General features: G+C 50.7%; 1 protein-coding gene across 1 annotated transcript; it reads right to left on the bottom strand.

Moving 5' to 3' along the window:
- Window positions 1–7,777: 7,777 nt before the first annotated feature.
- On the bottom strand, window positions 7,778–8,248 carry LOC117580856 (cofilin/actin-depolymerizing factor homolog). Its single transcript, XM_034267603.1, has one exon. It carries the CDS (start codon window positions 8,246–8,248, stop codon window positions 7,778–7,780), a length of 471 nt encoding a protein of 156 aa, XP_034123494.1.
- Between the last annotated feature and the right edge of the window lie 2,545 nt (window positions 8,249–10,793).

Below are 10,793 nucleotides of genomic sequence, written 5' to 3'. Positions count from 1 at the left end.
AGACGCACAGATACTCCTCGCAGATACTCTGTGCATGCATAATGAGCATCCTTCGATGGCCATTGAATAATGAATTAATCGCCGAACAAAAATATAGTTCAACTTTGACTTGGCGCAAATTCATTCATTGGCACAAAGTTCTTCCTTCTTTTTTGGGCGCTAAAGTTAAGGCATCGTTTATGCCTGACTGCCACTCAGAAACGCATAAATTGTCGAGTGTCGGCACAACAAACACACACACACACACACACACACACGCACACACGCAAGGATGGGTCTTAAAAAGTGTAAAGTGTTTTTGCTCCTTCTCGTAATTAGACTAAAAGTGGCCTCACAGCAGCTCGAGCAATCTCCCACCTTCAGCTTCCGTTTGGGGGCGGGCAACAACACTTTCCAGAGGGCCAGTGCCAGGGCCAGAGCTCCACTCGGTTCTGGGTCACTTGGTGTGTCGCTCATGTCCTGCTGCTTAGCATCACAAAAACAAAGGCAGAAGGGACAGCGAGACACGAAGGACACACAGGCAGAAGAGCCAGGGATAATTATGGCTAAAATGCTTTTGCGCAAAATTGATATTACATTTTTGTCTGCCCCGTGCCACAGTGCTAATGGAGTGCCCAGCTGTGCCGCAGGGGACTTGCACGATCCCTGAAGCGGCAGGCAAGGTGTGCGCCTGCCTGCCGTAGTCTACTTTTTGGGGCTCTGCAACGGGAAATATCATTAGTTGGTTAATTTTATGTTTTTGCGCGGAGCAGTAATTAGTTTGAACCGTTAAGCGTTTAGTCCCAAGTCAATATCGGGCAGAGGCATGGACATGCGCCACTTGCCGTGCTCCACCGCCTTGGGGCTGCTTGCCTCCACCTGCTTGTGGCAGCTCCTTTGGATGTCCTCCTTGTGCTCCTCCTGCCACCCTTTTGCTTTATTGACTTGCGCGAAAATCCTTTTTCGACTTTCTCCTTACCAAAATTCTTAAAAACTTTTATTTGACTTTGCCCCGCTGCTGCTGCTGCTGTTGTTATTTTTTTCATTGTTGTTTTTTATTTTGTTTTGCTGGCTGGCAATATTTTACGAGCATTCCTTGGCCATGGCCTTGTGGCTGTTGCTCTGAGCATCCTGGAGCGGCTTTGCCTTCAGAAACCAGAAGCAACCACTCACTTAGCCAGTTAATTAAGTGAAGCGAACGCTGCCCCGTCCGGCGATTGATTTCAGCCATGGGTAGCCAAGGGCTAGCCCAAAAAAAGGTAAAAGTTAAGGGACGGAACGGAACGGCCGACTATGCAAATAGCAGAGGCGAGCCCCAGGCTGGATTGTGGTTCCTTTTCGGGTTGTAAATAAAAACGTAAACAGCTCAATCAATGATTACTCTTTAGCCGGATTAGAGCTGAGAGCTGAGAGTTGGGAAGGCGCTTTTAATAATTCAAAACGTCTGGCAAAAACTGCTTTGGATCTGCTCAAATCTGCATGAGCTTCGGCAGGAGGCTGGAGTAGCCTTTTGCCACCAATCGGAATTAGTTGAGCAATCAACCGGAAGCACAACCACAGCCACAGCCGCAGGAAAAAGGAAAGCAGAAAAACCTGTGGCCGAATTTCGCATATAAATTGTGCTGTGTGGTTCGGGGGCGAGGCTGCCTCCTGTCGTCTGCTGATTTCTATAAATAAAGTTCTTGGCCATTTGTAAAGTGTTTCTTTTGGTTCTGGTTCCGGCCAGGATGCAGGATGTTTTTTCATTCGAATGATTAATATTTGTGCAGCAGCGAGTCCACTGGCCGGGCACTGGAAGTCCTTGTGCGTGTGGGCGGCTGCCACTTGGCAGGCGGGGCACGTTTTGAGGCTTGAGGCACACACACACACACACACACACACACACACACACACAACACACAAATGACGTATACGCCGGGTGGGAGCGAAGGCTCTTTAACATAGACATTGCGCATCCGCCCCGTTGAGAAATCTTTATGAATGGAAACGCGACGCGCAATCGACTGGCGTGGCACGAATGGAGTACACACACACATGCTGCATGTTGCAACATCTGTGTGTGTGTGTGTGTGTGTGTGTGTGTGTGTGTGTGTGCTCCCTGCGGATATTCACACGCAAATGAAGACGGATAATCCGGGGCAGCCACCCCGCTCCTCCGCCTCGTGGCAAGTCATTTGCATTTCTGTTTGTGGAGCCCAAAGAAAAATGACAATGTGTGCGACATGTGGCCAAAAATAAATCAAAACAAGACGGCAACGGGTCTCCGCTTTGGCAGCTGAATTATGCCTTTTGCCTCTGATTTGTTTCCATTAAGTTGAAGGCCCTCCCACCGCCTGTGCCTCGTTCGAGCAAATGTCATAAATTTCGTCTTGAAATTAATGAAAAGAGCAAGCAATTTATGCGACCAAAGGCCACGTTGATGGAGAGCATCGTTGGCTGGCTGGCTGGCAGGCAGGCTGGTTGCTGGTTCAAGACAAAAGCCTGCCTCAAGTGTCACCTGCCCATCGAAAAGCAAACAAAAAACAAACGACAGGGGCAAAGCATTTCGGAAGGATGCGGCGTTTGAGTTTAATTTTGATTGATGATAAGGCAATGTCTAGGGCTGGGCCGCTGTGCTGCTGTGCCGCTGTGCCGCTGTTCTGGAGCTCTGATCGCAGCCCGTGAAGCAATGCTTTTACTTCACTTTGAGTTTAAATTATTGAACAGTTGCTGCGCATTTGCCACACACCCACACACAGACCCACTTTGCAACCTGATCCTTGAAAGTGCATTTCAATTTCCTGCTCTGTTGACACTCGCAGTTCAGTTCCTGCTGCCTGCTGCTCTGCTGCTCTGCTTGCTGTTCGATTCATAACTTTTTTTGTTGACTGAACCCACTCAACGGTACTTTACACGGCGCAGAGTTGAGACAAGCAAACAAGCAAACAAGCAGCGCGGATGCCCCCATGCTCGCACTCCAGCAAATCGTAAGTACGGATTACAATGAACAGACAGGCTGCTCGGCGTTGCGAGGAGGCAAGGCGAAATGTTTGGCAACATTAAATTAATGTAAGTATGTACATAAAAAGCAAAATAAAACTTTGACCAAGCCACCGCTATCGGCGCTGCTCTCCAGCATCCCTTTCTCTCCCTCTCCCGCTCTCTCTCTCTCTCTGTGCGCTGGCAGGCGGCTTATCAATGTTTAAACAGTGCTGCACAAGCGAGAGGAAAGAGCTGCGAGACAGCGACAGGCAGCATCAACAACAGCGAGGAAACTTCAATCTTTTTAAGAAGCAATTTTATTATAATTCCGGCTGTTCGCCGCACACCCCAGGAGGGGGAGAGTGAACGAGCGGGGAACACGTGTTGTCAGTGCCCTTCCCAGCTTCCCTTTCCACGGCTACAGCGAATGGTGGAAAGAGGCAGGGTGTGCGACAGGGACAGCTGCAGAAACAGATTCACATACAGATATGAGCAGCAGCAACAACACTCACAAATGACTCACTTCAATTGTTGTGCAGCAGAGGCTCCCACATATTCCCTTAGACAAAGTTCAGCCTCTCTCTCTCTCTCTCTCTCCCTCTCTCTCTGTCGGTGGACTTCTGAACGATTACGATTACGCCGCTTACACTTGTGGCATCCCAGCAACGCCAGCGGAGAGGGGATCGCACCTAGTGCTGGTTCGTGGAAGCACATGGATTGCCCGTGGGCTGCTCGTGGAGTGGTTGCTGGGTCTTTGCCATGGGCTGCAAGTAAGACAAATCCGCTTTTAATTAATGAGCATATCGGACTTTGGGGCTGAACTAATTAGTGGTCGCTTTCGCGACCGTCGCCTATCCCTCACCCTCCTACCCTACCCATGGCCAGCTGTTGGAGTAGATTTCAATTAGGAAAGTCGGAACCTCTTTTGAATGACCATTTGATTGACTTTGAGTTGGTTTTGCTTGAGTGTTTTGGTCTGCATATTGGATGCCATGGCCTACGGCCTACAGCTAAGCTAGGCAGCTCGGCTTGTGATCTCCGCCACTAACCGCCTACCCAACCGCACAATTTTTGGGATGGAAGCAGCCAGACAGCGGAGTGTAAGTACCGCTAATTGTGGGCTTATTGATTGCCTGTACCCAGCATAGAGCAAATGCATATTCCCGTTACTTTGTGGTCGTTGATCGCTTCAAACTAACTGCACTGCTAGCAGGTAGCGGGCATGGGAGACCCCTCGACGCTGGCAGAGACTTTTTTCCTCGAGCAGGTAGCGGGCATGGGAGACCCCTCGACGCTGGCAGAGACCATTCGGCTAGAGCAGGTAGCGGGCATGTGAGACCCCTCGACGCTGGCAGAGACCTTTTGCCTCGAGCAGGTAGCGGGCATGTGAGACCCCTCGACGCTAGCAGGTAGCGGGCATGCGAAGCTTTGCAAGGCAGTGGGAAAGAGAGAGAGAGAGAGAGAGAGCAAATTAGGCGCGTTCGCCGAGTGGGACATGCACATGCATGCAGGTTCGCAAAGCTGCGAGGGAGAGAGACAGCGACAGGTGGCGTGCTCAGAGAGCGACATGCACATGCATGCACATACATACATATATACGAGCGATGCGCTTTCACAGTTATAACTGCGTTTCTTCGCATGCTCTTCATTCAAACAAGTACAAGTCGCAGTCGCTCCCTCCCTCCCTATCTGCCTTTCGCTGTCAGTGGCGGCTTTACTTCGAGCTTATAATTAAATATGTAAGCGGCTTATGTGGCTTCCTTCTGTGAAGGAAGTTGGAAGAAAGCCAGCCACTTGGCACGTGTCGCCAACGCAGTTCTCTCTCTCTCTCTCTCTCTCTCTCTTTATCTATCTTTGGCCACACAGCAGCGTGGGAGCGACACTTGACTCAAAGATGCCGGCAGCGTGAGATTTGGGATTCCCTTTTTGGGTGCCACGAGGGCAGCCATCCAGCGAAGTTAATTAGATGTTGACTCCCTGCTAATTGAAGACAGCCATGGGGCCACACAGACCCCGCCCCGGCATGTGTCCTGTGTCCTGTGCCCTGTGCCCTTTCCCCATGTGCGTCGGCGGCATGCCACACAGCATGTGTGGAACTCCCATTCTGTTGCGCAATTTGTAGAATTTTAATTAAATTCTTTTCGGAAATAATCGCATTCCTCGGCTGGAAAGCCAGGCAGGAAGGAGGGAAGCCTGTCACCGAGGCATTGTCTCAATATAAATCGAACAAATCAAACAAATGTATCCACCACGTGGCTGCTACTCGTTGGTTGCTACTCGTTGCCTCCTGCTCGTCGCATCACTCGTCCAACTGCGCTTGGGATTTGAATGACGCCAATGCGCCGCCACTCGAGTGCAGCAACGGGACCTGGCCTTGGGGTTACACGTCCATAAAACATTACTCAAATGGCCCGCAAGCCATGGCCATGGCCACCATTAGACGTCCATCAGTTAGTCCAAGTTGTGTGTCATTAATCTTGTGTGTGTGTGTGTGTGTGTGTGTGTGTGTGTGTGGCGCCCATGTAAATGTGGACAGCGTGTCAAACACTCGCTCAAGCTTGCCTCATGCTGCACTGCAGCCAGGGGACCGCTTTGATGTGGCACCTAATTGCTGCCGCTCATTGCAATTGCTTCACATTAAAGCAGCTGTCGGCATTTTGGGGTCCCTGCTGGGGTCAAAATCTAAATGCTAAGCAATCAAAATTTCTACCCAATTGAGCCTGCGGTCGATCCCGGGAGGGGGCGTCAACGTACTGTACACAGTTCTCGCTTCGCAGACAGTTTGCTGACCCACGGGGCAAGAGTCGAGTCGAGTCGAGTCGAGGCTCGCATACCGATGTGTGGTTCAAGGGACCCTCCCGACGCTCATGTGGAGTGGGGCACTGTGGGGCACTGTGGACTCCATTTAAAAATAGGACTGCCAGCATATTAAATATTTAAGCCGTCAGTCAGCCCATAAAAATGCCAATTTTCGAAATATAAATGAAGTTTTTTCTGTGTGCTGCCTGGGGGGCATAGAAACTTGTGCCTTGTTCTCTCTCTCTCTCTCTGTCTCTCTGCGGTTTCTGTGCTCTTTGCAATTCAAATTAATATTTCGCAGCAGCTTCCAAGCGTGCCCCGGCTATGTGGCAGACCGCAATACCCACATATCCAGGCTACAGCCCCAAAAATTCAATGTGCCACATACACTTGCCAGAGATGTTGCTTGCCTTGCTGCCTGCCAACCCGTTGCCACAAAAACACAGACGCTGAAGTTTGGCAGATCTATTTATGGCTTGTGGCACGTCTCCATGGTCAGTGGCAGCTCCCTCCCACGCCGCACTGGACAGGTAGACAGGCACATTCGACATGCGACATGCGACATGCGACATTCGACTGTGGCACGCTCCGTCGCATCTTGTGTCAACACAATAATAACGAGAACGAGAAACGAGCAACGAGAAAGCGGAAACGGAAGCGCAGTGCAGATGCCATCACGAATCGATTCGGTGGCAGCAACGCGATTTGGCTTAATGAATTCCATTTCTAGAAACATAATTAAATGGACACCGCGACCGACGACCGACGACCGATGACAGGCGACCGAGAGGCTTGACTGAGCCGCTAACACGCCAAACTGCTTGCCGCTCAAACTGCTGATGGGCCAAGCAAAACTTTTTGCCCATTGACAGACGCATTAAGAGTTAAATCGACTTTGGTTCTGGGTGACTGCCTGCTGCGGCTAATTACTTGTCAACATGTTGAGCTCGGAGTGGCAGGCAGTGGCAGTTGCGACAGCAAGCAGTGCGATTTGTGCATGTTCTCGCTACACTTGAAGCAGCTTCTCATTTCCCGTTCAGGGTCAAAGGTGAATTAATTTCCGCAGGAAAGCTGAATGCTGGCTGAATATAACTCAGAGCAAACTCTGCTTTTGCTACAATTTTCTGCTTGAATTTCTAGTCGGGTTTCTCTCTCGCTCTCCCGCTCTCGCCCTCTTTTGGTAACGATTTTGAGGTTTCGTTTTTCAGTCAGTTTTTAGCTGGGATTTGTTTGCTTTTTGCTTGGATTTCTGGCCGACTTTATGGCTGCAGCTCTTTTGGGGCTTGCTTTTATCGTTCAGTTTGCGTTTCAGTTCGCTTCATTTGCGACACTGCTTGCCGGCTTGCCGGCTTGCCTCAACCATTAATGCTGCGTGTTGTCAACCGAACAGGAGGTTTGCCAGTTCCATGAGCCAGGAGATGAATGTTTTCCATGCCGTTGGCCAGCGACAGTGGCGCCTCCTCCATGCCACTCCGGTCCCTTCCGTCTGTCCTTGCAGTTGCAGCTTCATTTTCATTTTCATTGAGATTCAGTTTTAAAGCAGCTCCACTTCCCGGCGTGTCCTTAGATCTATTACATTTGCAGCCAGAGATGACGTGCTTCACGTCAATTTGATTCATTTCAAACGTCTCACTCGTTGTTGCTGTTGCCAAATGGTATGGAAAGCCGCGTGGCTGGCAACTTGGCTCGTGATTTATGGGCGAGATAAAAAAGTCTGAATGCCAAAACGAAAACTTTGCCCTCCGAACGAAAGGCAAAAGTATTTTTGGCCACGGATAATGAGGCAAGTGGAAGTGAGAGGACAAAACAAATTACAGATGATACTTTGGGCGAAGGCGAAGCCAAAGAGGAGGCGTCAAGAGGCATCCATCCATGTGCCAAATGGGGGCTCATTAGACGCTGCCAAAATCAAATTAAATCAAGGGCCTGAAACCACTTGAAGCTGCTGCGAATTTAAATGTAATTCAATGTAAATTTATTAGCCCAGACGTGGCTCCCACTCCCAGTCCCACTCCCACTCCCAGTCCCAGTCCCACTGCTAGTCCCTGTCCAGGGCGCGCAGCTGCAGCTCGATGGCCTCTTGCTGGACCTGCTCCAGCTGATTGGCCTGGATGAACTTCTGTATGCCGATGAAGCCACGCATGATGGCAAATATCGAACTGGCGTAGAGGATCTTGTCCTTGATGGCGGCCTGCTCCGGGCACCAGAGCAGCAGCACCAGCTTCTGCTTGATGCTCGGGCAGGAGTCTTTGATGTCCTTGAACTGATGCTCGTACTCGTAGTCGTAGATGGCAAAGCGGCACTTCGCCTGTCCCGCCTGTCCGTGTCCACGACCCTGCAGGTCGCGCAGGAAATCCTCGTAGCTTGCCGCCCGCTCCCCCACAGCATCCACCAGGATCTGCGAGTTCTCGGGGCAGATGGCGAATGTGGCAAAGCGATGCTGCCGCTGCTGTCGAATCTGCTCGAAGATGCGCTTCGCGGCGCGCGTTAGCTCTATGCCGGAATCCATTCTATCTGGCTGTGAAATGTTGCGCAATTTAGACGAGATTTTCAACCAAACATCTGGCTAGACTTTTTGACTGTACAGAGCCTTAGGGCAGGGCCAACTGGGAGCCCACCATGCTGGCCATGGGGTTGGGGCAGTGACAGCAATTCCATAACTGAATGGGCTCTTGGCTTACCATATTCAATATCCCTTTTGCATGCCATCGAGCCACAGCTGCTCGCTGCCTAATCAAATAGACTTCGCTTTCCATACGCACATCCACATAAATGTTTGCCCTCAGAGGCGGAGGACAACAGGCAGTGCGGCACGCGCGTGTTTCTGCATGCAAATCTGCTAAATGCTTCAGCTCTCGTGGTGGCTGGGGGGCATGCAACATAAGCTCTTTGTGGTGCGCTTAGTGCACCATTTTGTTCCGGCTGCTGCTCCCGCGGGTGCTACAGAGTGCTGGTTGCATCGTTTTTTTTGTTTCATTACCTTTCACACCCATGTCAAAGCGTGGCATGCGCTGTGTGTGTGCCCGTGGCAAGTTGTAACAACATGACAGGTAAACAAAGCGTCCGCGAGCTGCCTCCGCTGCCGCTGCATGGTTAGCCGTAGTTTAGAGGTGCAGCACGTACACACGCTGCCAGTGCCTGTGGCCACAATATGGCCATCAAGGCTATTGGCCGTTTGTTGGGCGCCAGCGATTACCATTAAGTTGGCGCGTCTCATATGTGAGCGACTACATGCATATGGCTAGGGCGGAAGGAGATGAGAGGCACTCCAAGGCTCTCTCTCTAACGGTGCATCTCTGCTTCTGTTGATCTCTGTTGCTGTTGCTGTTGCTCTGCTCTGCTTCTGTTAACCACTCCCCGTTAACCGTTTCTGCTTATGTTACGCACTGCTTCTGTTGATCTCTGTTGCTCTTGCTCCGGCTTCTGTTAATCTCTCTCCGTTTCTGCTTATGTTACGCACTGCTTCTGTTGATCTCTGTTGCTGTTACTCTGCTCTGCTTCTGTTAACCACTCCCCGTTAACCGTTTCTGCTTATGTTACGCCCTGCTTCTGTTGATCTCTGTTCCTGCTTCTGTTGCCCGCTCACTTTTGACGTTTTTCTATTTCTGTTTCTTTTCCGTATCTCTGCTTCCTTGCATCTGTTAATGGCGTTTTGCAAGTCACTTGAAACCTGAAGCGCTTTACCGGTCTACCGCCATGCACTTAAGTTCCTAATTAAACTTTCTCAAAGGCAGAGTCAGCCACACACACACACACACACACACACACAAATATTCGCATTGAGCATTGAATACTTGAAGTGCCATTCAACAGCCAGATACACATGCGGTATGTGGTGGGGGGTAAGTGGTAAATGGTAAATGGAAAATGGATAATGGCAGCCGATTACCAGCGTCAAATTAAGCTGAATTTGAGTTAAATGCGAATGTTACAAGCCAAAAACGAACGCTTCCGGCAAAGCCACCCTATTCCCCATTCCCCATTCCCCTCACACTCTCCCACTGACTTGACAGAGTTTTCTGTTGCGTGTTTAAATTCTATGCGACTCATGCATATTTAAGCGCTTTTCTTTCTGTAATCAACATGTACGGCTTATACTTTTATGCCATTAAGATCAGCCACCAGTTTACCACAGCAGGAGAGAAAGAGCGTCGACTGTTGGCTAGAGATGCGAACGTGAGAACAACGGACTGCCGTGCACGGCACGTCACGACACGAACTAGCAAAGCTCTGCGGTCGCTTCGCACGTTCGCACGTTCGCACCTTCGTTCGCGCTCGCCTGCTCTTTCGCTCGGCCATCTCCAGCATGGCTGTAAATTAAATACAAAATAACGTAAAATACACTCGAGGCAGCCACAAAGTATATGGGAACACTGGGAACAAGCAGAAGAACAACAAGTTACGGGTATTAAAGAGCACAAGCTGCGTGGGGTGCGGGGGAGGTATGATGGTGCCGACCAGTCCCCAAAAGCCGCCCGGCGGCCATTGTTCAGCGGAGATTTCGTTTTTATTACGCGTAAATGAAAGACATTTGTCGTTGAATTTTGCGCCTACGGGAAAACTGCGTTGAGGGAGATAGCCCCTATCCCACACCCCTGCCATTCCTTCCAGCCAGCCCTGCCAGCCATTCATCGCAGATTCCCTCTTACAACTCCTCCGCCTCACTAAGCTGTGTGATAAAAATCTCTTTACGGGCAAGAAAGAGAGCGAGGCAGAGGCAGTGGCGCTGGCGCTGGCGCTGGCGTTGGCGCTGGCAGAGGGACCGGGGGCAGGGCACAGGCCGCCGCGTAACAGCAGACGTTAAAATGTGAACCAACATGCGAATGATTAGCGAGCAATCGAAGCAATCGCAGAGGCCATTACGAGTACACGAGGGCCGTGACAGCCACAAAGTTCACGCCTGCAAATGTTTCGGTGGTTCGTGGGCGGCGGGGGGCTGTTACCGTTAACTTTGCCAAACTATTTGGCAGCCGTTTCGTTTCGTTTCGTTTCGTCATGGTGTGGGGGGGGGGGGGGAGTGTTCGGTATGTGCTTTTGGGGGTGGGACACTGTAT

The sequence above is a fragment of the Drosophila guanche genome, unplaced genomic scaffold (genome assembly GCF_900245975.1).
Source record: "Drosophila guanche unplaced genomic scaffold, DGUA_6, whole genome shotgun sequence".
Lineage (NCBI taxonomy): Eukaryota > Metazoa > Arthropoda > Insecta > Diptera > Drosophilidae > Drosophila > Drosophila guanche.
Note: the sequence above shows the minus strand (reverse complement) of the source record. Positions and strands in the feature narration are given on the sequence as shown.